Source organism: Pseudorca crassidens, chromosome 15, assembly GCF_039906515.1.
Source record: "Pseudorca crassidens isolate mPseCra1 chromosome 15, mPseCra1.hap1, whole genome shotgun sequence".
NCBI classification, from domain to species: Eukaryota; Metazoa; Chordata; class Mammalia; order Artiodactyla; family Delphinidae; genus Pseudorca; species Pseudorca crassidens.
Window position 1 is genome coordinate 37440539 of NC_090310.1, and position 26334 is coordinate 37466872.

At 56.3% G+C, this 26334-nt stretch overlaps 3 protein-coding genes across 5 annotated transcripts; 1 reads left to right on the forward strand and 2 right to left on the reverse strand.

The window, feature by feature from the left end:
- Positions 1-2672: 2672 nt before the first annotated feature.
- NPW (neuropeptide W) lies at positions 2673-5028 on the reverse strand. The gene is given in 4 exon segments (XM_067708484.1): positions 2673-2848; positions 3083-3590; positions 3593-3641; positions 5023-5028. Coding segments are annotated over 4 exon segments (648 nt in total). The 3' UTR covers positions 2673-2763.
- Positions 5029-10766: 5738 nt separating this feature from the next.
- LOC137208023 (zinc finger protein 135-like) lies at positions 10767-13745 on the reverse strand. Its single transcript, XM_067708485.1, is given in 3 exon segments — positions 10767-11545; positions 11548-12432; positions 13544-13745. Coding segments are annotated over 3 exon segments (1866 nt in total).
- ZNF598 (zinc finger protein 598, E3 ubiquitin ligase) lies at positions 13689-25593 on the forward strand. 3 transcript variants are annotated; one of them, XM_067707025.1, is made up of 12 exons: positions 13689-13962; positions 19043-19155; positions 19841-19970; positions 20303-20514; positions 20594-20811; positions 21335-21452; positions 22062-22213; positions 22485-22569; positions 22677-23455; positions 24231-24381; positions 24497-24641; positions 24730-25593. In XM_067707025.1, exons 1-12 carry the CDS (start codon positions 13744-13746, stop codon positions 25081-25083), a joined length of 2676 nt encoding a protein of 891 aa, XP_067563126.1. In that variant the 5' UTR covers positions 13689-13743; the 3' UTR covers positions 25084-25593. The 3 variants fall into 3 exon arrangements, with proteins under 3 accessions (XP_067563126.1, XP_067563124.1, XP_067563125.1); XM_067707023.1 differs by having other exon boundaries at positions 13690-13962; positions 22062-22279; XM_067707024.1 differs by having other exon boundaries at positions 13690-13962; positions 21335-21443; positions 22062-22279.
- The last annotated feature ends 741 nt before the right edge of the window (positions 25594-26334 follow it).

Below are 26334 nucleotides of genomic sequence, written 5' to 3' on the forward strand. Positions count from 1 at the left end.
AGGTGAGCACGAGGCCAGCAGCAGGCGGGAAGGCGGGCAGGTTGCAGGTGAGCAGAGGTCTGGGTGACCCCCACCCCCTCACGCTCCTGTGCTCACCCCACTCCAGCCATCCTGGTCCGCTGGGATGCGACAGAGGGAGAGGAAGTATGTCAGATCTTACAGTCCTTCTCTCCCCTAGGTCCACCTGGTGTAGGATTGTCCTGTGCTCCTGTTTGGGGGGAGGGGGTTTCCTCTGACCTTTGAACCTACCTCCCTGCGGAGATGGGGCAGAGCCTGGGTCTGGGCAGAGACTCTTTTGGTGTGACCGTGAGCAGAGGCCTTGTCACCTGAGGGAGGGCCGGAGCCCCCTCCCTAATAGGCATTAAGGGCCTCGCGCGATGACCAGGCGTCGCTTACGACCCTTTCCTTTAGACTTCGCCAGGCCTCTCTTCAGAGCCCCATATTGGAGCAGGCGGGACCAGCACAACGGGAAGAGAGATGAGAACAAGAGACCCAGAGATGAGAGGGAGAGAGAATTGGAGAGGCTTCGAGAATCGAAGAGTGCGGAAGTGCATAAGGCCCGTGGTCAAGGACTCCCAGGTGGACTGCCCCGCCCACCCAGGGATGGCCCCGCCTACCTCCTCCCATCGCCAGAGGAGCGGAGTGCGACTGTAGCCCGGGAGAGCAGCCGCGCAGCGCTTCCTGCCGGCGATGAGTGGGATTACATCGTCCGGGGAGCTGCCCAAGGTTCCACCTCTCTGTCTCTGACTGGTCCAGCCCTGCCGAGTGGGGGATTGGAGTGACACCTGCGCCCTAGGGCTGCTTGCACTGCAGGAGCATAGGGGCGCCATGGGAGTGGTAGCAGAGAAGCTGGGCCTCTGCTGAGCTCCTAACAGGCTCTGCTTTCTCGTCTTGAATCTGGCACCAACCTCTCTGGACTGGGGTATCTTCAGGCACCATGAAATCTAGCCCCTCACCGAGTGTTCCAGCACTTGTGACCAAACATTTGCAGGCCACTTGGTGCCAGGCCCTGGCGAGCACTGGGGAAACATCACTGAGACCCAGGGAAACAGATTTGTGTACCTTGGCAAGGGGAAGCCCAGGGCTGGGGCAGCCTCCAGGAGGGGCATTTAACCTGGCCTGGGGCCCTGGAGTCCTCAGGCAGGGTGAACCACAGGGCTGTTCTGGAATCTGCCTAGAGTTCCTGCAGGCTGTGTGGGGAAGGGGAGGGAGGAATGAGACTGTGGAACAGGGCCTGGCCTCAGAGCATGGATTTCATTGCATGGGTGGTGGGAGCCCTTGAGGTGTTGTGGACTGGGGGTGACAAGGTCAGGACACCCATGTTTTGAAAGGCCAAGTTCAATGAGGAGCAGGGGCGAGAGCACTGGTGGAGTTGGGGGAGAGGAGCTTGACCTCAGTGGTCTGTGACTTCCCCCAGCGCAGATCCTAGAAGAAAAAAATACTGAGTGGAATCGGAGTAAATAAATTCTGGAGTCCGTAAGAATTGGAAGGGTGGAGTAAAACAGAGTACCCATATTAGCAGACCATGTGGAAGAGAGATGCACCCAGGAGGTGAGAGGAAATTGCCAGTGGGAAGAGGCCTCCAGAGGGTGCTTCCAGAGGCCAAGGAGGTTAGTGTGGGAGCTGGCTCCATGTGGGCACCCCAAAACCAAGAGCTAGATGGACATGAGGCCACCCCTCCCCTGTCCTTGCTGGGTGCCCCAAGGGCAGCCTTGCCACATGGCCAAGGGAGGACTAGAAGGGCAGACAGCATCAGGGCACAGTGACCAGGCAGTTCGAGGTCCAGGACAGTTGTGGGAGTCGGAGACCACACTGAAGAGGGTTGAAGGGGGAACAGAAGGGTGGAGTGAGGGGGGCACTGGAAGGGGACCCAGGTGGAGGGAGGTCCTTGCTATTCAAGATGGCAGAGCACATTTATATGGGGGGACTGGAGATAATAACTGGAAATGCAGAAGGGGATAAGAAGTGGAGGGGTTCCTGAGGAGGAAAGGGGGTCTCAGGTGGAGGGACCCTTCCTCCCTAGGGAGAGATCACGGCCATAGGGATGAAGAAGGGGGCCAGGTGTTTCCCACTTTGTCTCTGGAAGCCCTTGGCTGAGGGGAGGGAGGGGTTCCAAGGAGATCCGGGTTTGAAATGAATTCTGGGAGATGGGGAAAAGACTGGATGGGCTGCCAGGTCTTAAGGTCCCACCCCCTTGGGGAGGACATTCTCCCCATGCTGGCCAGGGGGCATAGTGAGGAGACCTCCTGTGGGCCTCCTAGGAGGCTGGAGTGGGGGCTCCAGCTCAGCGCGGAGGGTGTGAGCTACTGCTCTCCTCCTCCTGCACACCTTGGTAAGTGGCAGCAGGACCCAGCGTCTGACTGCCTTCCCCCACCGTGGGATACCCCTCCCCTCCTGGGGGACCCTGGGACCTGGTCTAATGACCTCACACCCTAACAGGAGGGGCAGCACTGGCAGAGAAGGGAGAAGGGGACCCAGCCCCCAGCAGAGTCAGCCTCCGTCCCCCATTCTGCCCCGCAAGGACACACAGATCTCGGCTGTTGAGGGGAGCTTGCCCGGGCCAGCTGGAGGGCTCCTGACATTTGCCAGGGCGTGGGCGCGGCTGTTTGCGCCCCGAAGCTAGATGTAAAGTACACATCGCGAAGGAAAAGGGTCAAACACCGGGGCGCGGCAACTAGGCAGGTTTTATTGACCAGATGGCCGGCCTGCTGGCAGAAGACATTCCGCCTGCGTCAGGCGTGGGGGCGTGGGCAGGGGCTGCGATCAGGACGGCTCTGGGGAGAGGCGGGGGCTGGCGAAGGCGGTTCCCTGCGCAGACCATGACTGAGCAGGAGACACTCCGAAGGCTCTGGAAAGAACAGAGAGGACCGTGGGAAGAGGGTTGTGCGACCTCCACTACTGCTCCCCCGACTCCCCAGGCTGGAAGAGTAGGGACTGCCCCAGGAAAGCCTTCCTCTACTGGGAGTCGGGGATGGAAAGGTTGTAGGGTGCCCTGTGGGCAGGCAGACGTGCGCTCCGGTCTCAGATCTCCCGAGACACCCTCGTCCACTGCTGTCCCCGTCCCCTTCCTCTCCCCGCGTACCTGGCCCGCTCTTCAGAGGTCCAGGAGTAGGATCCCAGCCGCAGCTCCGGTTGGGGCGCGGACTTCGGGGCGCGCGGGCTGCGAGGCGCACACACCGGGAGCCCTGCGCGGGAGCTTCTGCGTCGCACCTCCCACAGTTTCTGAACTCCGGGGGGAAGCAACAGAGCATCGCGGGCGGCGGGCCCCCCAGAAACGGTGCTTCTGGCAGATGGCCCCTGGGGGGACACGCCCAGGCCGAAGCCGTCCCAGGCAAGGGGCCCGGCAGCCGGGCGCAGTGCGCGGCGCCACACGTAGGGCGAGCGGCGCAGCCCCATTAGCAGGCCCGCGGCGCGGCCCACCGTGTGGTAACGGGGACTCGACACGTGCTTGTACCAGGCGGCGGCGGGCAGCGGCAGCAGCAACAGCAGCAACAGCAATGCGATCAGCCAGCGGCTCGCAGTGGGCCCCCGCCCGGGGCTCCGCACCCCCGTGCCCCGCGCCAGGGTGCTCACGTTGACCGCCGCCCGGAGGGCGGACCAGAAACTGGCTCAGTCGTGTCTGGGCGCGCAGTGTCGGGAAGCTGGAGTGCGGGAGGCTACAGGCTAGGAGTTGGTGCGGGTGGGTCCAGCTATAACTGCTCGGTGGCCCCGCCCCTGCTCGCCCCCGCGGTACCTGAGGGGCTCCCCAAGGGTAGGGGGAGGGATGAAGTGAGAGGAGGAGCCCAGGCTGCGAGGCGGGGACGTGTGTTACTGAAGCACCCTCGCTGAGTGGGCCTCTATGTAGAATTCATCTTGACGCTCTGCTTGGGGCTCCCCTGCTCCCCTCTCTTAGCCCCCCTCTGCCTCTTCCCCCCAAAGAGAGGAACTTCCAGGCATAGGGATGGGGGAACAGGATGTTCCCTGAGCCAGAGCTCTTGCAGGTGGGGCACAAGCAGAGCAAAGACAGGGAGGCCGGCAGAGCCCTAGTGGGGTAAAGCAGGAGAGCTGATTGGTGGGGGCCCTCTGCACCACTCAAGACCCCTCTGTGTATGTTCCCCCTGGAGGGTTGTTCCCTGTCCTCGCCTAACACAGCTATCAAATCTGTTCCCACACCCATTCCTCTCCTCCCTAACCCCTAGCTTCTCCCCAACAACCCACTTCCCAGCTGCAGCTGGATGGATGCTTGCAACTGCAAGTTTGGCCACATCAAACCCTCTCTGAAACAGTGGTTAGGTTAGGCTCCCAGAATAAAGAGTCAGCCCCTCATACTGCCTGGGAAGGATAAGCTCTGCAGTCTTCCAGCCTCCTCTTTGGTTATGATCCCCCCCAAAACCACTTTCTCTGGCCAGGGCAGTCTCAATTCACTTGCCATACCCAACAACCCATGAGTTTGCCCACCTCTGTGCTTCTGTGCCTGGGACATTCCATCCTTTTCAATCTGGCAAACTCCTACTCATCCTTCAGGATCCTGCTTAGATAGCCCTTCTCTGAATAGTCTCCCAGAGTATCCCTCTGTGCCTGCCTGGGCTTAATAGCCCCCTTCCAGAGGACAGGGCCTGACCCATTCTTGCCTGAGTCCTAAACCAGGGAGGATGCAGCCCTCAAAATAATCACACCTCACCCCACCCCCCAGCAACCACACCACTCACAGGGCACCTTCTAGATCCCAGACACCAAGGATCCTGAAATATCTTATTTTGATCTCCAAACAATGCCACAACGTGGGACAATTATTGATTCCATCTACCAATGAAGAAACTAAGGCATGGGGAAAATTAACTTGTTCCAGGTCACCTGTTGGGTAAGCACTAGGGGGAGTGGGGCCCAACCTAGACCCCCAGCCTGAGAGTTCCAGTTTGGGGACCCCAGCTGCAGTGCTCAATGGAAACCTCCCATCCCCCTCCGCCTGTCTCTTCAGCAAAAAGGAGGGGTGATCCCGGGGGCATGGGGGAACACAGTCTGAGTCTGTCCTTCCTCTCAGACCTGCATGCTGGAAGAGGAACAGAGGGGCTGAGGGGTGCCGAGGACGGTGTCTGCTTCTGAGGCATGAGGGGCAGAGAGATTCTGGTAATCCCCTGGGGAGCTCTAGAAGCAGCAGCAGCAGCAGCAGCAGCAGCTCTCCCCACAAAGGCCCTGCAGAGCTGCTGAGAAATGTGTCCTGGAGCCCAGTGACCCAGGCTTGATGGTGGTGGGTGTGGGGGGAGGGGTAAGTGCCTCAACCTCTTCTGCCTCAGTTTCCTCATTTGTAAACTGGGGATAATCCCGGTCAGCTTGCTGTGAGTATTAAGAATACAGGCTGGGACTTCCCTAATGGTGCAGTGATTAAGAATCTGCCTGCCAATGCAGGGGACACGCATTCGATCCCTGGTCCGGGAAGATCCCACATGCCGCAGAGCAACTGAGCCCCTGCCCCACAACTACTGAGCCTGTGCTCTACAGCCTGTGAGTCACAACTACTGAGCCCATGAGCCACAACTACTGAAGCCTGGGCGCCTAGAGCCCATGCTCTGCAATGAGAGAAACCACCGCAATGAGAAGCCCGCGCACCACAAGGCCCCACTCACCAACTAGAGAAAGCCTGCACTCAGCAACAAAGATCCAATGCAGCCAAAAATAAAAATATAATAAAATAATTTTTTTAAAAAAAGAAAAGAAATCCAGGCTGGGGGACTTCCCTGGTGGTCCAGTGGGTAAGACTCCACGCTCCCAATGCAGGGAGCCTAGGTTCAGTCTCTGATCAGGGAACTAGATCCCACATGCATGCCACAACTAAGAAGTCCGCACGCGAAACTAAGACCTGGCGCAGCCTAAATAAATAAATAAATATTAAAAAAAAAAATCCAGGCTGGGCCTTGACATCTTGACACTGTGCCTGGCACACAGTAGGCGCTCTATAAATGGCGTGGCTACCATCTAATTGCTGTTGCTGTTGCTGTTCTAGCGGCTGCCTAGTCCCCTAAATTGTCAGAGAAATCCCTTTGATGGAGGGGTGACAGCGCTGGGACCAGGCAGGGAGGGGGTACAGAGGAAGCCACCTGCACACCTGGAAGGGCCTGGAGGACCGAAGGGACCAGTGGGCCGAGTGGAAAGCTGCCCCTCCCACCTCTGCCTCACTCTTCTGGGGCCCCTCCACCTTGAGAGCTGCCTAGAGTGCTTGGTTGGCGGGCAGTGTGGCACAAGCGGGCTGCCAGGGTCCCCTGGCACTGCTGCCCCCTCCCTAATAAGGGGATGCAGAGGACTGCAGCCTGGGCAGACAGGGAGCTTCTGCAGGGAGAACGTCATCGATGTGAAATCTGATCAATCATGGCCTATGCTGTAACGGACGTTTCTGCGCAGTTGGAAAATTTAAGAGAACTACAATTAGCAGCATGGTAAATCTGAAAACGCAACGTTGAGCAAAGAAAAAAATGCTCTGCACAATGATACGTTTGGTGTCTGAAGTTTAAATACCGGCAATCCCTCCCGCTTGTTTATGACTGCGAACCAGAGAGAGTGAAAATGTCAGGGTGCAGGTGAAGGATGAAGGCCACATTAGGACAGAGCAGGGTGGCTGCCTGTCAGCTGGAGGTGTGTGGAAGGCAGGCAGGCAGGGAGCCCAGGGCTGGGTAAGGGAGAAAAGCACAGAACAACTTGATGGTCCCTGGTGGCTCCTAGTTTGGGGTGCTCAGGAAGAGGGGCTCTGTGCTTTACCTAGCCCTGACCCCAGGGGCCCAGGGACAAATGTCTCTGCCAGCCCTCCCCCACCCAGGACTCTGGAGCCAAAGTCTATTGCCAGAGGAGGTAGTGGCCCTAATGGTCCATAAGAGTTGCCTTGTCTTTCTGGGGCTCACCACTCCTTTCATCCACACACAGCCCCTTCTAGAAGCTGACTGATCATGGCTTCTGACTATTTGCACACCACCTCCCCTGACACTGGACCAAGCCCTCCAGAGACTGGGACCATGTCTGCCTCATACTCACGGCCCCCATCCCAGGCACAGAGCCTGGCTGCCAACAGGAACCCCATCCTAATGACACAGTAAATGAGGAAATCTCTCCGTTTTGTCATTTTAAAAATTATTATATTTTATAATATCAAGGTCATATACGTTATAAGTCAAATGCTAGTATAAGGGACAAAATAAAGCTGTCTCTGTTCCACCCATTCACATCCCCATCCTGCCCTCCAGGGGCAACTACTTCCAACTCTTTCAGCTATTTTTCCTAGTATTTGCCTCCATATTTTGAAATCATAAACTTAACTGCTACTCTAAAAATGGGTGGTCTTTTTAAGGAGGTATAAGATACTTTGAGTAAAGTGTGCACATCTTAACAATTGCATTTGTTACATATGCCTACACTTGTGTGCCCACAGCCCAGATCAAGGTAGAAAAGATTTCAGCTCCCTAGGGGGCTCCTTTACGCCACTTCCTAGCCAGAAGCCCCAGAATAACTCATCTATCACCTTAGATCGGAATTTTCTCAACCTCAGCATCGTTGGCATTTGTGAGGCTGTTCTGGCATGGTAGGATGTTGAGCAGCATCCCTGGCCTTTACTCATTTGTGTAGGCAGCAAAATAGCCCCTCCCCAAAGACATCTATGCCCTAATCCCTGGAACCTGTGAATATTTACTTTACATGGTAAAGGGGAATTAAAGTTGCAGATAAAATTGAGGATGCTAATCCACTGAATTTAATATAAGCAAAGCACCCTGAATTATCCAGGTGAGCCCAATGTAATCTCAAGGGTTCTTTAGCGTGGAGGAGGGAGGAAGAGTCAGAGAAGGAATGGTGACAATGGAAACAGAGGGTGAAGTGATGTGCTTTGCAGAAGGAGGAAGGGCCACGAGCCATGGGATGCAGGCTCCCCCTAGAAGCTGGAAAAGCCAAGGAAATGGATTCTCCTCTAGAGCCTCCAGGAGGAATGCAGCCCACCTTCACCTTGATTTTATCCCAGTGAGACCCATTTTGAATTCCTGAATTCCAGAACTGTAATATAATGAATTTGGGTTGTTTTAAGCCAGTGTTTGTTGTAATTTTTTTACAGCAACAATAGGAAACTAATGCATCAGTAGATGTCAGTAACAATCCCACCCCACTGTGACAACCAAAAATGTCTCCAGACATTTCCACGTCTCCTTGAGGCCAAAATCACTTCCAACTGAGAAACACTAACTGAGATTATAAACTGCTGCTTTTAAATTTACCTTTTTTTAGGCATCAAATGGCTTCCTCCTAATTTATTAAATTTATTTATTTATTTTTGGCTACGTTGTGTCTTCATTGCTGCGCGCGGGCTTTTCTCTAGTTGCAGAGAGCAGGGGCTACTCTTCATTGTGGTGTGCAGGCTTCTCATTGCGGTGGCTTCTCTTTGTTGTGGAGCACGGGCTCTAGGCGTGTGGGCTCAGTAGTTGTGGCTCACGGGCTGTAGAGCACAGCCTCAGTAGTTGTGGCACAGGGGCTCCACAGCATGTGGTATTTTCCTGGACCAGGGCTTGAACCTGTGTCCCCTGCATTGGCAGGCGGATTCTTAACCAATGCGCAACCAGGGAAGTCCCATGGCTTCCTCCTAATTTAGATGAAGCTTTGGCTCTCTCCCACCCCAGTCACCTCACTTCTCATCTCTCCATCCTCCCAATATGATTTTATCATAATTTTTGGTTGACACTAGTGAGCATTTATATTATTCTGACCATGTAAATATTACTCTCTGCTGAGCCAAGTAGTGTTACTATAATTACATTTTTTTCTTGTTGATAGCTGTCTTATTATTTTTCTTTCCTTGTTTTTGTATATTCTTAGTTTGTTATTTCCCCCCAAATGCTCCAAGGAGCTCCAAGCTCCTTGCAATAAATTTTCCTGATTCTCAAGCACACAAGGAGATCACCCACCATCAGTTCCTTATTTACTCTGGAAATCTCCCTCTGGGAGCCCTTGGCCTCCTGCTCCAATCTGGACATCCACTCTCTAAGCCTCTGCACAGGCATCATTTGAATGGGGACATGGGAGCTAAATACTTTGTCCTTTTTATGTTGATGGCTTTATGCGTTGATGGAAAGTTATTCTAGGTGTATAATTTGTGGATGGAAATCATATTGCTTCAGAAATTGGAGAGAATTTCTAGCTTCCAGTGTCCCAGGATTGTAAGTCTGATTCTCAATGCATCATACAAGTTTTTCTCCCTCCTTACCCCCTCCCTCCTGAAGCTCTCAGGCCCTTTGCTTTATCTGTAGTACTCTGGTATTCCATGATGACGTCCCTCACTGAGGGTCTTTTTTACTTGATTGGGTCCTTTAAACGTGGAGACTCATGTCCTTCAGCTCTGGCATATCTTGCCTTATTGGCTCTTTGATAATTTGCGCCTCTCCATTTTCTCTGTTCTCTCTAAAATTCCTATTAGTTAGATACTACACTGTCTGGATTCAGACTTCTATCTTCTTATTTTCTCTGTTTTCTATCTAGTTGTCTTGTTCTGCTTGCTGAGAGACTTCCTCAACTTTATCTTCCCACTTTGCTCTTGAACTTTTAGTTGTTGTTAGTTTTGTTTTGTTGGACGCACCATGTGGCATGTGAGGTCTTAGTTCCCCAATGAGGGATCAAACCCATGCCCCCTGCATTGGGAGTGCAGGGTCTTAACCCCTGGACCACCAGGGAAGTCCCTGTTGTTATGTTTTTAATTTTTAATTTCTAAGGGCTCTTTCTTGTTCTCTGCTTTGTGGTTGTTATGGTTGTTCAAGGCATCCTAGTCTCATTTCATGGAAGGAATATCTTTCTTGTGAATACCATATATATATATATAATATACATGTATATAAATAATATATATATAAATTTTATATATATATATATATATATATATATCCTTGGAGGGAGGAACATCTCTTGAATCTTTCTCCTCCTTTTTTTTTGCCGTAGGCGGGCCTCTCACTGTTGTGGCCTCTCCCCTTGCAGAACACAGGCTCCGGACGCGCAGGCTCAGCGGCCATGGCTCACGCGCCCAGCCGCTCCGCGGCATGTGGGATCTTCCCAGACCGGGGCACGAACCCGTGTCACCTGCATCAGCAGGCGGACTCTCAACCACTGCACCACCAGGGAAGCCCTCTTTCTCCTCCTTTTAATCTCCACTGCCACTATCCAAGTTCAGATTTTTCCCTCCTTTTCTGGGATTGCTTCTGTGGCTTATATATATATATAAATATAAATATATATATATATATATATATATGTTTATGATCTGTCTAAAATTTCCTTCTGATCTCTGGGTCTGCTTGTTTTCATCCCTGTATCACACACTGCAGGCTTTCCTCATGAGTCTGGAGATCATTTGTTGCCTGTGCACAGTTGTGAGTGAGACCCTGCAACACTGGTTGGCTGCTCCTTTTTGGGGGGTCATGGCTTGCTGAGTGTGGGCTTCACTGTAGGGCAGCTGGACAGCAGGACAGCTTTTCTTTCTTTCTTTTTTTTTTTTTTTGACTTAAAACATTAGGTGTTTATTTTTCTCAAGTAACAAGTCTTGAAGATATTAAAACATTTTCCCTCAGCGTTATCACATATCTTCTAAGGGATAATGAATGAATAAACGATTTCTCACAATCATTGTATAACTTAGGTTTCTTCCATATATGCATTACTTAGAGGCTTTCTCACATTCTTCACAACCAGTTCTTTTCACTTAGCATTTGGTTGTATGTCTTAAAGATTGAGAGTTCACTGAAAGCTACTTTACATGGATATCATTAAAAGGGGGTTTACTGAGCATGAGTTCTCTCATGACACCAAAGGGGTAAGGATTTACTGAAACATTGCCTGCAGACATTGCATTTATAGGGGTTTTCTCCAGTATGTATTCTTTTGTGTGCAATGAGATTACACTTTACACTAATGGATTTTCCACATTGATTACACTCATAGAGTTTCTCTTCCATGTGAGTTCTCATGTGTATTGTAAGGGACACATGCCTGCTAAAAGCTTTTCCATGCTCACTGCACTTAAAAGGTTTCTTGTCCCTGGTATGGATTTTCATATGCCTCCTATGAGATAAGAGACCACGGAATGTTTTCCCACATTCCTTACATTCATGTTTCATTTTCATGTGAATTTTCTTGTGTAAAACGAGGAAAGATTTCACTCTGAAGGCTTTTCCACATCGATTACATGTAAAGGGTTTTTCTCCAGTGTGAATTCTCACATGTTCTTTAAGGCATGAGCTATCCCTGAAGGTTTTCCCACAGTCATTGTACTTACAGGGTTTCTCTCCAGTATGAATTTTCTTGTGCCTGATAAAGTTGGAGCTCAGCCTAAAAGCTTTCCCACATTGATCACACTTGTAAGGTTTCTCTCCAGTATGTATCCGCAGGTGTATCTTAAGAGATGACTTACTACTTAGGGCTTTACCACAATGGCTACATTCAATGGATTTCTCTCCAGTGTGGATTGCCTTATGTCTTTTAAAATATGGGAGGATACTGAAGGTTTTCCCACAATCACTGCACGTATACGGTTTCTCTCCAGTATGTGTTATCTGGTTATGGTAAGCCTACAGCTTCTACTGAAGGTTTTGCTGCATTGATTACATTTGTAGGCTTTTTCTCTTGAATGAGTCCCTGAATGTTGTCTGAGAAGTGAGCTATCTTGGAAGGTTTTTCCACAGTCATGGCATTCATAGGGCTTCTCTCCAGTATGAATTCTCTTGTGATGTGTAAGGTAAGAGCTTGAGCTATAGGCTTTCCCACACTGATCACACTTAAATGGTTTTTCTCCAGTGTAGGTTCTCATGTGCAACTTAATGGATGAATGGCTCTGTAATACTTTACCACACTGATTACACTCAAAAGGTTTCTCTCTAATGTGAGTTTTTTCATCCTTCTTAAGGTGTGAGATTGAATTTAAGACTTTCCCCCAGTCACTGCATTCATAGGATGTCTCTTCTGTATGTTGTCTCTTAAGCCCAGCTAAGTTAGAACTCCTGAGGAAGGCATTTTCATCTTTTTTACATTCATAAGATTTTTCCCGAGGAAGAATTCCCTCAGGTGGCTTAAGATGTGAAGAATCTCTAAGGACTTTTGCAGAGTCAAGGTATCGATGGAGTTTCTTGCTAGGGTAAATTTTACTGTGAGTAATGCTAGATTTCACACTCAAGGCTTCAACAATTTCACTGCATTGAATGGGATTGCCTCCAAGAGTTTGTTCCTTCTTGCCATTGAGTGTATATTTCTCCAAAATACCTTGTTTTTGCTGTGGTTGTTTGGCTTTAAGGAGAATCAGCTCATCTGAACAGGTATCTTGATGAATTCTTCTCTCTACTGTCTCCATTTCATCTTCCTGCTCCATCTGGGTGATGAGAGGAGGTTTGCTGAGTTGATGTCTCAGTGAAGCCAAGTTTCTATAGTTCTCCAGCATCACATCTCTGTCCCCTGCAGTGGAAGGGCATAGTCTTTTTTTTTAATTAATTAATTTAATTTATTTATTTTTGTCTGTGTTGGGTCTTCGTTGCTGCGCGCAGGCTTTCTCTAGCTGTGGTGAGCGGGGGCTACTCTTTGTTGCGGTGTGCGGGCTTCTCATTGTGGTGGCTTCTCTTGTTGCAGAGCACGGGCTCTAGGTGCACGGGCTTCAGTAGTTGTGGCACGCGGGCTCAATAGTTGTGGTTCACGGGCTCTAGAGCGCAGGCTCAGTAGTTGTGGTGCATGGGCTTAGTTGCTCCGTGGCATGTGGGATCTTCCCGGAACAGGGCTCGAACCTGTGTCCCCTGCATTGGCAGGCAAATTCTCAACCACTGAGCCACCAGGGAAGCCCAAGGGCATAGTCTTAACCACTGGTCAGCCAGGGAAGTCCTCCAGCCCATTTCTGATTCTAAAGTCCAAGCTCATCCGCTCACAACACACCGCCTCTTTTCTAGAAGGGTTCAGATCCGGAGTAGCCTCCTGTGATAGCAGAAGGGAGGTCCTGAGTGTGCCTGGCCCCCACGGGTAATGAGGAGGCCCCCCAACAGCTGCAGAGACCCAAAGCCCCAGGATTCACAACCGTCCAATCAGCAAACCTGCCCTGATGTTTCTCTGCGTCAAGCCTCCGGGCTCAGCTGGGTGGGCCCAGCCGTGAAGAGGACAGGTTCTCTACCCGCCTTTCTATCGGGACTGGGGGAGACCGCTCCTAGTTCAGAGACTGATGTCACCACGTGTTGTCTTTTCTGATAGGGATTGTGTTTGTGAGTGCGCAAGCGCGTGTGTGTGCCCTATGACCACGCCCGTGTGTGTCCCAAATTCAAAAGAAAGATCTGGGTTGGAAAGAGATTTTGGGCTCCTAATAGGGTTGCAAAATATTTAGCAAATAAAAATACAGGACTTCTAGTTAAATTTGAATTTCAGATGAACAACGAGTAACACTTTAGTATAAGTATGACCCATCAATATTTGGAGCATTAAACATTTTGCTCTGGGAGGACAGAGCTGGCCCAAGACTAAGGTCAGAGGAGAAGAGGGCCTGATGCCCGCAGCCCGGCGCCGGACCTGCAGCTGACCTACAACCTGCCCACTCCGCCTAGAGCGCCCGGTGCCGGTGGCGCCGCTCTAGCCGGCGCCTCGCTGAGGCGGAAGTCGTGAGCGCACTTCCGCCAGGTGGGGCCGTTGCTGGGCGGGGCGGTGACGTCGCCCCGGAAGGGGCGGGCCCGCTGGGAGCCAATCTGTCCCGCGCCGCGCCGCGCCGGCCGGGAGGGGGCCGGATCCCGGACCATGGCGGCGGCGGCGGCCTTGGAGGGAAGGCGCGCGGCCCTGGAGGCGGCGGTGGCGGCACCTGAGCGGGGCGGCGGGAGCTGCGTGCTGTGCTGCGGGGACCTGGAGGCCACGGCGCTGGGCCGCTGCGACCACCCGGTGTGCTACCGCTGCTCCACCAAGATGCGGGTGCTGTGCGAGCAGCGCTACTGCGCCGTGTGCCGCGAGGAGCTGCGCCAGGTGAGCTGCGCTGGCAGGGCCGCATGTCGGGGCAACTGGGCGGGAGCGGGGGCGCGGCCGGGCGGGGCGGCTGGTCACCCGGAGGCCGGAAGGGGAGTTTGCTTTCCTGGTGTCCGGCTGCAGGCCTAGTGGCGCCGACTTCCAAAAGAGAGGCCTGGCGGGGCCACCCGGGGCGGGGTCCCCATCGTGGGGCCGACTGTGGGGCGTGAGGGGGCGGGAGGCAGGAGGTGGCCGAGCTTATTTGAAGAGGCAGCGGTCCTTGTGGGGACAGAGTCTGGGGGCTTTCCTCCTGAGCCCCGGGAATTCCTGCCGGGCCACAGGAGGGGCATGATCAGAGCAGGAGCTCCTAGACCTGCTCGTCTTGGGAGATTATTCATCAGAGGTCTCCATTCCGGTGGAGGCAACAGGGAAAGTGGGCACCTTCAGTGGCAATCTGTCCTGGAAGCAGAGGGTCAATCTGGGCATTTCCAGCCTAGCTGTGTTTCTGGGCCTTTCTGGGTGACGCTGAGCAAACTCCTTCTGAGAATGGTATTTCTATCTATTAAGTGATGGTTGTACTCACCATCACCACCAGAGGGGAAGGCAGAACCACTGAGGTCTCCTCAGGGTGCTTGGTGGATGGGGATAAAAGTGTTGCGAAGTTTTCCTCCTTCTTGCCGGTTCCACCTGGTGGCGGGGGGGCGGGGTGGGGCTCAGCTCCAGAGTGGAGGAGAGGGAGTTTCTGATTGTCCAGACTTGGAAGCCCTAGTGAGGTCAGAGGGCTCCACGGAGCTTTCTCCCACCCTCCCCGCAATGCCCGCTGCTGGCTGGGAGCACCTAGCTGGAGCTCCCTTGGTTTGCTGTGCTTTGAGATATGTTTGCTTCCAGAGTTGTGAAACGAAAGGAAACGACATCCTTTCTTCACTTTCTTTTTTAAAAGTAGACTTTTATGTTAAAGGAGCCAAGAAAATGCTGTAATCCCATGAGCACTCTGTGGGCACCTACTCTGTGCCCTATCTGAAAAAGACACTTGGAGATGCTGTCAGTCTGTAATGGGGTGGACAGAGATGCACCCGGACCTGGGAGGGATCTGGGGTGCAGGAGCAGTTGGGGAAACCTTGGGTCTGTGACTTAGTCAGAAGGCACCTCCCAACTTCACCAGAGCCTGCCTTGCCTTCCAGTCTTGCATAACGTGATGTAACTCTTGAATGGCCAGGTTTCCCAGCACACCTGTAGCTTCCTTCCAGGCAGGCAGGCAGGCAGGCAGGCACGTGCAGCGGAGGCCCCGGCCCTGGGCACTGCAGGTCTCAGGAAGTAAGCAGACACCTATATATGGGTGTTGTAGCTAGCATCTGGTCTCTCTCATACCTTGTGGGTCCCATACCCTTCAAGGACTCTGTGGCAAGGGGGTGTGGACATGAGCTTTCAGCTGGCTCCAGCTGGGGTGTGGTTTGGCATCAGGTGCCCTGGCCAAGTCTGGCCTTCCTCTCAGGCCTGCTCCTAGTTGCTAGGTAGCAGGAGGGTGTTCTGGGAAGTTTGGGAAGATGATGCTCCTCTCCATTCATCCTGTTTGCATCTCACTCTTGAACTCTGAACGCCCCTGTATCCCTTCTGTTCCCCTGCTGAGTCCTGCACTGTCCTCTGAATACGTCCTGTGTCCCATGCCTGCTCGGAAATCCCACAGCAGCCCCAAACCCCTGAACCCTGCCTCTCCTCTGTCTCTTTTATGGGACTAAGTCTTTGTAAAAAATTGGGAGGAAAGTGTGCCAAAATGCTTTTTGGGACAGGCCAGCTCCGTTTGCTGGTTAATTCCTACATCTTGACCTGGTGCCTCCCTGTGCCGGCCTGGGTGAGGAGCCAGATCAGTTAGATTGCCCGGCACTTGCTCAGGGTGGAGGCCGAGGCAGGCTCCCAGCTGATGGGTAGCAGCAGCGCTGGTCTTGAGGGCACACTGGCTGAGACTGTTGTCAAGTCCTGGGTTCCTGTCTTCCCTGGTTGTATCTTTCCCCCAGGCCACTTTCTTCTAAAAGACAATTCTTGTCTTACTTTCCACCTTGCTCTGATCCCCGGTGATGTTGAAGAGGCTTGATGGGGCTGCTGTACAAAGTGGGATGTGTCTGAGCTAGGAGGGGCCCTGCAGGCCACCTGGTACAGCCCCACTGCCCCATTTCATAGGTAGGAATTGGGAGGGGAAGCTGAAGGCAGGTCAGGAGGCAGGACCTGCTGACTCAGGCCATGTACTTCTGTTGTCCCTGCCCCCTCTCCACCAACCTGGTCCTGGCCCGCCTCCTCTGAGAGGACCTGCTTGTCCACGTCTGGCTCCTTGGGTCCCTGTACTCTCCCCGTCCAGCCGCTCTCACACTGGTCGTTGCTGACACCCATCCCTGTCCTCTCACGCACTCATTCTCCGTGAGTGCTCGCTGCACGCTGGGAGTGGGGAGCAGCAAGGCCCCAGGCAGAAACCCCTGTGGTGGGGGAGTCTGAGGGGACTTTCGCCCCCATCTGCCTCTCCTCAGGACCTGATCTTGGGGCCCACCCAGAGGCACCCTTGCCCCGTTAGTCATTTACTACCTGGCCCACCCAGGGGCTGCCCAGGGCGGTCCCTCCTCAAGTATCTAGGCCTGGCCTGTACCTCTGTCCTTGGACCCATGATCCCCTCCCATCAGGGTGATCACCAGGGTGGGTGGGTCTTGGGCCACACTGGTTGGATCCCTAATGGGTTCCTGCCCATCCCTGGCCAGGCCACCATACCCTCATCCTTCTCCATCCATGCAGTTTTGTGTCTCACCTCACCCTCTGCTGAGGGCAGGGACACTGGCCATTCCAGGCTGCACTGCCATCCCATCGTCTGGTGCAGGCCCGGGGGGCCCAGTCCTGGTCCCAGCCTGTCTGTGAGGGGCAGTTAGCATTTCCCCATCCCACCCCCCAGCTCCAAACCTGCTCACCCTCATTCTCAAATGAACACTTTCCTTTCCCAAGCCTCTTCTGTGGTTCCAGTCTCTTCCTGAGCCAACCCAGTGTCCCCCTTCTGGCCTGGCTCAGGTGTGCCCAACCTGGGCTGCCCTACCAGACTGCTCGGGAGGGACAGACACCCCACCCAAGCTGACTGTCACTCAGTCCACGGCAAGGGTGCTCACAGCCCAAGGAGAGATACCACCTGTGGTGGATCAGAGCAGACCTCTGAAAGGAGGGTGCCAGGGTGACGGGGTGAGGGTGGGGCGCGGGCCCTCCCGGCACAGGTTTCTCTGGGAGGGAAGTTGTTCCTCTGCTGAGTCTGTCGAGCTTGGATGCTTGTTGGCAGTTTTGGGGCTCCCCTCGAGGCTGGGGTTATGGGCACCGAGTCCCGGTGGTTAATTCCTTGTGCTCTGTGCTCCTCCAGCGGCATCCTGAGTGGTTCATGGCCCTGCACCTGCAGGCGCCTATCCCCAGGCAGGAACTGGGGTCTGTGCTGGAAAGGTACCCTTGGGAGTGGTTGGAAGGCAGGGCTGGATGTGGGCTTGCTCTAGGAGGGCAGATCCCATGAGAAGAGGCCAGTGGAAGGCTCGGGGACCTTCCCCATGTCCCTTCGGGACTACGGAGAAAACTGGGGCAGAGGGTGCGGAGGGTGACCCTTTGGAGGCAGAGCCAAGACCTCCCTGTGAAGATGGGTCACAGGGTGCAGCTGGGATGAGGTGCGCTCAGCGTGTGGCGGGGGCAGGGGTGGGCAGCCACATTCATCCTGCCCAGCTTTGCCAGACATGGTGACAAGGGGAAGAAAAGCCTGTTGGGGCGCTGCCCATCCCCCCCACCCTGCTCTGACCCTCCAGAATGGCTGTGGCTGGACCATGATGCTTCCATTGGGCTCCTGTGGGGGCGGGTGGGGGGCAGGCTTGGTTGTCAGCCTGCTCTCCACACCCCCAAGCATGTCCTCACAAGTAGAGGCTGAGCTCCCCATCTCCTTCTCCAGGGAATCAGTTTTAACCACCCTGCTGTTGGGGATGGTGTAACCACCCACTCTCCCCAGCCAGTCCTACGCTTTCCCAAGTTCATGGCCACCCTGGCCCCAGACATCCTCCCTGACTGGGCCTAAACCTAACAGGGGTGATCTTGATGTGGCCTTTACCAAGGAAAGGCTGTCCCCCTGGGTGTGCTGGTAAGGACTCTGAGCTGAGGCGAGTGGCCAGCTCCAGGCTGGGGGACAGTGGTGGATCGGAAAGGGGCACGGAGAGGAGGAGATGGGCCAGTGTGGTCTTGATGCAAGGGGGAGGGGACAGAGAGAAAGGGGGACTGGAGGATGAGGGAGCCCTGGAGGGAGCAGTGCCCTTGTTGACTCAGAGGGTAGGCCTGAGCCTGTGCGGGGGCCCTGGGAGCCAGGCTGGGGGCATTGGGACAGGGGTCTGGTCATCGTCCAGTGCCAGGGTCTGTGGAGAGGCAGAGCAGGCTGCTGGGCCAGGCTCAGCAGGCTTTACCTGAGAGTGCTGGAGACCCCTGAGAAGTGGCCAGGCTGCAGAGGTGTCCACAACCAGCACACTAGCTCCTCTGTTTGGCACCCCCAGACAGCCCAGTTAACAGGCAGGAAGCTGGCCAAGAACAGGCGGGGGCCATGACCGAGTCCTGTGGGGGAGCCCTTCTCCCCCTTTGCCATCATGGAAGCATCATGGGTGCGTGGAGGGTAGCCAGGCCTTGACGCATGCAATCTGGCCTGGTAGCATTCACTGTTTCCTTAGCTGCTCCTTGGGACTGTGTCTCTCCTTTCTCCTGGTGAAAGTCATCCTGTGCCCAATACCCATGTGATTAAGCCCCGGTTTGCCTGGCTGTCTGATCCCTGTCTCTGCCCCTGGGGCGGCCTCTGTCTCTCTGGCAGGTGCCAGTTTGTCTGTGGATGAGTGTGGAGCCGGCTGCCCCCTGGTGGCAAGGCCAGCCGCTGCGTCTCTGTCCTGGCAACGCTAGGTGGGTGGGCTGCGGGTGGGGAGAGGAGACAAGGCTGGCCCAGGCTGGCAGAGGGTGCTTCCTGCTGGGACCTGCCTCAAGCCTCCCAGGAGGGGCCCTGAGTGCCTCCCTTTCTCCTCAGCCTGACGCGTCCATGGTCCGGCTCACCAGTCCCTTTTGCTTTTGGTTTCAGGTGGTCTTTGGGAAGAAGCTTCCTACCTTTGCCACAATCCCTATCCATCAGCTTCAGCATGAGAAGAAGTATGACATCTACTTTGCCGATGGAAAAGTGTTTGCCTTGTACAGGTGAGAGGGGAATTCTCGGCCTGGGTTTCTGAGGGTCTGTGGGATGCTTTGTGGTGGGGACGGACTGTCACCTCCTCTGCTCCTCACATCCCTCAGCGGGGAGGGGGCACTGGTGTGGTGCAGATGTCAAGGCTAGGTGGCTGGTTTCTATCATTGGTTTTCTCTACTGTAACGGGGGATGCTCACAGTCCTCCTCCTGGGGTGGTGGTAAAGAGGGGGCAGTGGGCGACAAGGGGTGAATTCAGGGAAGGCACACAGCCCTGCTTTCTGGGGCTCTTTGAGGTGGTCAGGAGCTCCTGCAAATCAAGCTCTTAGCCTATGGCGGAAAAACCTCATAAAGGGATACAGTTGTTTTGGGGGTGGTCCTCATCTTCCAGGTGAGGGGGCAGGCACCTGTGTGGGCTCAGTCATCATGTCCATCTGATGCAGGGGTCAGTCTCCTGGATCGTGGACCCAGCCCCACCCCGTGGCCTTGTTCAGCTCAGGCTCTGGGCCCAGCACCATCTGGCTCAGTGGTCAGAGTGCTGAAATGCATGGTGGGGCAGGAGTGCCCATCCTCCTGGCTCCTGCTTCCAGGGCATCTGCAGGGGCGTTGGGTGAGGGGCCGTGTGGTGGTTCTAGTGCCCCTCTGGACAGTGATGCTGAGTGCCTTCGGGGGCACTGGTGGCTCTCGATGTCTCCCTAGGCAGCTGCTGCAGCACGAGTGCCCACGGTGTCCTGAGCTGCCACCTTTTGGCCTCTTTGGGGACCTGGAGCAGCATATGCGGAAGCAACATGAGCTATTCTGCTGCAAGCTGTGCCTCAAACACCTCAAGGTGAACCCTACCCCATGGCACCTGCCTGGGGATCGAGCATTCAGGGAGCACCTGGTGGAGGTGGGTGGAGGCCAGGCCCAGTAGAGGCTGGCACAGGGTGCTCAGCCAGACAGCTGTGAGCGGCTTGTTGCTGCCTCTGGCCCTGGACAGGCCAGATCCCCAGGGTTTCCCAGCATCCCCAGCTCTCCTGCCTCACAGAGCCTGCCAGGCTGCTGGTGTCTGGGGCTCTGGGGCAGAACTGATGCCACAGGGTCCCCTGCATTGTCGGGCCGTGGGAAGGGGCAGGAGGCCTGGGAGCCCCCACCCCATTCCCAGCCCCCCATTCCCTGCAGATCTTCACATATGAGCGCAAGTGGTACTCGCGCAAGGACCTGGCTCGGCACCGCATGCAGGGGGACCCTGACGACACGTCGCACCGTGGGCACCCGCTCTGCAAGTTCTGTGACGAGCGCTACCTGGACAACGACGAGCTGCTCAAGCACCTGCGTCGCGACCACTACTTCTGCCACTTCTGCGACTCAGACGGGGCCCAGGACTACTACAGGTGGGAGTGGGCGCACGGCAACCTTGGGACACCCAAGCGGGCTGGGCGAGGGCCCCTGCTGACACCCGGTTTCCGGCAGCGACTACGCGTATCTGCGTGAGCACTTCCGAGAAAAGCACTTTCTGTGCGAGGAGGGTCGCTGCAGCACCGAGCAGTTCACCCACGCATTCCGTACGGAGATCGACCTCAAGGCCCACAAGATGGCCTGCCACAGCCGGAGCCGTGCCGAGGCCCGCCAGAACCGCCAGATCGACCTGCAGTTCAGCTACACGCCGCGGCACTCGCGCCGGAACGAGGGTGAGTGGGGCCCGCCCTGCCGAGCGGGGGCCCCAAGGCAGGGCTCACGTTGCGGAGCCCTGCTCTGGAGGCCTCAGACCCAGGTCCTGATCTGACCCCTCACGTGTGAGCGGGGACAAGGGACAAGCCTGTTGAGCCTGTGTCCCCCCAGCCCATTGAGGAGCCCAAAGCACCTGAGCATGTTGGGACAGGGAGCTCTTCACTGGCTCCTGAAGGTTCTCAGATCTGCTGTTCTGGGGTCCCTGGGACTCTTCCCCTGGTCAGGAGGATGACTGAGTGCCCACTGTGTGTAGGTCCCTCCTGGGACTGTGGGGCCAGCAGGCCCAGGCCCCTCCCCCAGCCCAGTTCTTGCTCTGACCTGGTGCCTAGGCTAGAGGCCCAGGACCACTGTGAACCCTGAGAGGTGTCTGCGCCCATACCCCAGGTTCAGGTGCTATGGTGGGTGGGGAGGCCTCTGCTGTCTAAGCCAGAGCACTGGCCTCGGTCTGGCCTGGGCCCGTGACGGGCTGTGTGCTGGCCGCAGGGGTTGTTGGTGGCGAGGACTACGAGGAGTTGGACAGGTACAACCGCCAGGGCCGCACGGGCCGGGCCAGTGGTCGTGGAGCCCAGCAGAGCCGCCGAGGAAGCTGGAGGTACAAGAGGTGGGAGGATTTGCGTGCCGCCAGGACTTAACGTTCTCCTGGCACCACCCCTGAGGCGGTGGCAGCAGCCAACAGCTGGGCTGGGGATAGGCACCGCTGTCAGGGGACTTTGGCTTTCTGGCCTCTGGTGTCCTGGGCATGGCAACAGGTCTGCTAGGTGTCCTCAGTGAGGATTCCTTCACTTTCCCCTAGTTTTAGCCAGAGACACTGGGACCCTGCAGATTGGGGTGGTAAGGGGGGTCCTGGGTCATTGGGGGTTCAGTGCAGTTGTGCCATGAAGCCCCAGCGTGGCAGGCACGCACTCAGGCTGGGCTGCCCCCGATGGCCGGGCTGGATCGAGGCATCTGTGGACCCCAAATGCTACCCCAGAGAACAGGGCCGGGTGTTGCCCAGGGAGCCGAAGCTTGAGGCTGGCAGGTGGATGGTCCAGCTCCCTCCACAGCGCCCTCTCCTGGACAGGGAGGCTGGGCTGGCACCGGCCCCGCTGGCTCCTGGCAGGCAGCCTCCTGGTGTCCAGGCTTCCCAGGGGCAAGGCCCCTCCCCAGCCCCTCATCCTGCATGTCACTGTAGTCCTGGGCCTTGCCCAGCCTGAAGTCATCCCCATCCCAGGGAAGAAGAAGACCGAGAAGTGGCAGCTGCCATCCGGGCCTCGGTGGCCGCGCAGCAGCAACAGCAGCAGCAGCAGCAGCACCAGCAGCAGCAGGACACACGCAGGAGTGAGGACCAGGAGGAGGGCAGCAGGCCCAGGAAGGAGGAGGCAGGTGCGCGGGGTCCTGAGGAGCCCCGGGGCCCCTGGCGCCCGCCCCGGACTCAGGGCGAAGGCCCAGGTGAGTGGGCCTTCCCTGTAGGCAACTCTACTCTGGTGCAGGAGGTGGGAGGTGGGCTCCTGACCAGCGTGGCGGTGCCCGGACTCGCAGGGCCTCCACCCACAAGGCCAGTGAGAACCTGTGTGCTCGCCAGTCACCCCACAGGGTCTGATCCTGCCCTTCAGCATTGGTCAGCCCTGACCTAGGGTTCTTTTGTGTCTTGTAGGCTCCAAGGAAGCCTCAATAAATGGTCCTGTGAGCCAAGAGGCCTTGCCAGCAACTGGCTCGGCTGCAGGAGCCACATTTCCAAGGTACATGTGTGCACGAACCGGGGCTCCTATGTAAGGTGGGTGGAGGGTGGCCGCCGGGCAGGCCAGGGCCTGGCAGGCCACTGACCCCTCTCCTCTTCTCGGCACAGTGCTCTCCCGCCCCCCACTTCGAAGCTCAAGGACGAAGACTTCCCCAGTCTCTGTTCCTCCACTTCTTCCCCCTGCTCCGCAGCAGCTGCCCTGGGCCCCGTGGGGCTGGCGCTGGCCTACTCTGTCCCCGCCAGGGGCAGGAGCACCTTCCAGGAGGAGGACTTTCCTGCCCTGGTGTCCTCTGCCTCCAAGCCCAGCACTGCCCCCACCAGTCTCATCTCTGCCTGGAACAGCAGTGGTAGCAAGAAGGTGGCGCATCCCGCCCCAGGGGCCCAGTCTGCCAGCGGGGGAAGCCAGCCCCCCAGGAAGGCTGGGAAGGGGGGTAAGGGTGGTAAAAAGAGCGGACTGCCCCGCGCGGAGGAGGAGGAGGAGGAGGATGGCCGCTCCAGCCTCACCACCCAGGAGGTGCGGGGCGTGCCCACGACAGTCGCCGTTTCTTCCCTGCTGGCTGTGGCCTCCACCCAGACCTTCACCAAGGTCGGCAAGAAGAAGAAGGTGGGCTCCGAGAAGTCGGGTGCCTCATCTCCCCCGCCACTGCCCCCTGACAAAGATGGGCCCCCCGGGGCTGAGCAGGCCCCCGCGGCCCCCACTGGCAGAGCTGAGGGGTCAGCTGCTGTCATCGTCAACGGACACACAGAGGGGCTGGTCCCAGCTCGGAGCATCCCCAAGGAACCCCCTGGGCTCCCGAGGCCCCTGGGGCCCCTTCCCTGCCCCACGCCCCAGGAAGACTTCCCAGCGCTCTGCGGCCCCTGCCCACCCAGGATGCCCCCGCCCCCAGGTATGTGTGCCTGGCTCAGGCCTGCTTTTGGGCATCTGGGAAGGGGCCAGGTTTTTGAGTCAGGCTGGAGCCCCTGGGCCCAAGAGGAGCATAGCCTGAGGTTGTGCAGGTGCAGGTGGGGAGAGATGAGCCTGTGTGGTGGTTTCCAGCTTCCTTGGAAACCTGACGGCCAAGTCTGGATGCAGGCTCCATGTCTGTGAGCGGCGTGACTTTGGTCTGCCACATAACTTCTCTGCATCCTTTTATTTATTTTTGGCTGTGTTGGGTCTTCGTTTCTGTGCGCTGGCTTTCTCTGGTTGCGGCGAGCGGGGGCCACTCCTCATCGCGGTGTGCGGGCCTCTCACTGTCGCGGCCTCTCTTGTCGTGGAGCACAGGCTCCAGACGCGCAGGCTCAGTAGTTGTGGCTCACGGGCCTAGTTGCTCCGCGGCATGTGGGATCTTCCCAGACCAGGGCTCGAACCCGTGACCCCTGCACTGGCAGGCAGATTCTCAGCCACTGCACCACCAGGGAAGCCCCTAGCACTCTCTTGAGATGAAGGCAAAAATGAGTTAACTTAGGCCAGCATTTGCCATGAGGGAGCACAGCATGCATGTTGGCTCTTGGCATCATCAGGCCCTGGGCCTGCTTTGTGGGGGAGGTGCGGTTGTGGACAAAGCCTGACCCTGACCCTGGTGAGATGGGCAGCTTATGGGAAGTGGGGGACCAAGGCTTGTCTGCCTGGCCAGCGAGGGTCACGTCCTGAGATCTTCCTGTGTGCCCCCCCATCCTCCACAGGCTTCAACACCGTGGTGCTCCTGAAGGGCGCTCCGCCTCCACCTCCACCGGGTCTGGTGCCCCCTGTCAGCAAGCCACCCCCTGGCTTCTCTGGCCTTCTGCCTAGCCCCCACCCGGCCTGTGTCCCCAGCACTACGACCACCACGAAAGCGTAAGTGTGGGTGGGCCACCTGGCCTCATGCCCCTGTGGGGGGAGTGCCCTCACCTTGGGCCACTCCAAAGGCTGAAGCCTCCACCTCCTCCCCATGTCCCGATTCCAAACCCAGGCCAACACCCGTGCCACGGGCCTACCTGATCCCCGAGAACTTCCGGGAAAGGAACCTGCAGCTCATCCAGTCCATCAAGGACTTTCTGCAGAGCGACGAGGCCTGCTTCAGCAAGTTCAAGAGCCACTCGGGGCAGTTCAGACAGGTCAGGCAGGCGGGGGTGTGGGGGCCAGCCCGGCCACCTGGGGCCCAGGCCTGGGCCAGGTGTGACTGGGTCTGGCTCTGGGTGGCAGGGCGTGATCTCCGCAGCCCAGTATTACAAAAGCTGCCGGGACCTGCTGGGGGAAAACTTCCAGAAGATCTTCAACGAGCTGCTGGTGCTCCTGCCTGACACGGCCAAGCAGCAGGAGCTGCTGTCTGCACACACAGGCTTTCGAGGCCGTGAGAGGCCTCCCGGCACCAAGGCCAAGAAGAGCAAGAAGAGTGCATGGCAGGCCAGCACCCAGCAGGCGGGCCTGGACTGCTGCGTGTGCCCCACCTGCCAGCAGGTGCTCGCGCACGGTGATGTCAACAGCCACCAGGCGCTGCACGCTGCCCGGGACGACGACTTCCCCTCCCTGCAGGCCATCGCCAGGATCCTCACGTAGCTCCGGACGTAGCTCCTGCCAGCGCAGGCAGGAGCCGCCACACCCATGAGCCTCCTTTCTCCCTCCTCCTCCCTCCGGGCTGCCAGGCAGCCAGGTGAGGCCCTGGTGAGGCCACCCGCTCAGGCCCCTCAGCTGGCCGGCCTGCCAGGGATCACCAGGAAGGCCCGCACCACCCTGTCAGCACACCGTCATGCAGGAGTCCATCTGGATTTCTCCTGGGAACTGGAGAAAGACCCCTGCCTCAGCAGCAGGCTGGTCTGGGTTTACATTCTCATGCTTCTGGAAGGTGCTGGGGAGGGAAGGGCTGGGATGCCAGGACCTGTGTGTGCTGTCAGAGCTGGTGGCCACGGTGGCCCAATCTGGGACCGCCTGAGCCTGAGGGCTGCGGCACCGTGGTCCCTGAGCTGTGGGGCCAGGGATGCTGGAGTCAGATGTTGAGTGTGTTGTGTAAACAGTTGGCTGTTTCATTATTCAAAAACGTTCAGGATTAAAAGCAGACACGAAATCGTGCTACTTGAAGTTGAATCTTTTTACGAGACTAGCTGAAACTGGGATCTCAAATTGCCTCTGACCTTTTATAAGACAGTTTATCTTCAAATAAATTTATTTTGCAATAATGCACATAGCTGAGCTTCTCTGCCTTCCGGGGTCACCCCACTCATAGTTGTCAGACACTACAGCTCAGGTGGTCACCAGTGAGTGCTGGGGCGGGGAAGACCTGTGGGGAGAGCTGGGCTTGCTCACAGGAAGAAGCAGCCAACCCTGGGCTCCAGTCCTGGAGGTCGAGCACCGCCCAAGCCTTCCAGGAGTAGAGACAGCCATGCTTGACCTACACTGTGTACCCAGTAAAACTATTCTTCCAGAACCTGGGAGTAACACAGACTTGAGGTTTCAATCCATAGACCAGTGAAGGAGCTACTAAAGATCAACAAGAACAATTTAGAAACAGTGCAGGGCATATCTGAAATACTGAAAGAAAATAATTTGTACTTAATTATTTGGATCCAGTATTTTGAAAAGGAACCAGACACCCAGTGAACTTTCTCCTTTCTGCCACAAACACATATAAATAGTAGGAAAAAAGGTCTAAACACATAGCTACATCCAAATAAGGCAACATCCTTAGATGAAAAGAAAGAGATGTCTTTCTAAAAGAAGCAGAAGGGGGTACCCCAGGTGATGAAGGGGACGTGGCCTGCAGTGGGGCCAGGCCAGAGCCACACGGCTGCATGTGTACTGCCTATCTGAAGC

Excerpts from the sequence above, each read along its gene's own strand:
- ZNF598 (XM_067707023.1), top strand. The coding sequence starts at position 13,744 with ATGGCGGCGGCGGCGGCCTTGGAGGGAAGGCGCGCGGCCCTGGAGGCG. Across the intron at positions 22,280-22,484 it reads GACTCAGGGCGAAGGCCCAG|GCTCCAAGGAAGCCTCAATA; the intron begins GTGAGTGGGCCT and ends TGTGTCTTGTAG. Across the intron at positions 23,456-24,230 it reads CAGGATGCCCCCGCCCCCAG|GCTTCAACACCGTGGTGCTC; the intron begins GTATGTGTGCCT and ends CATCCTCCACAG.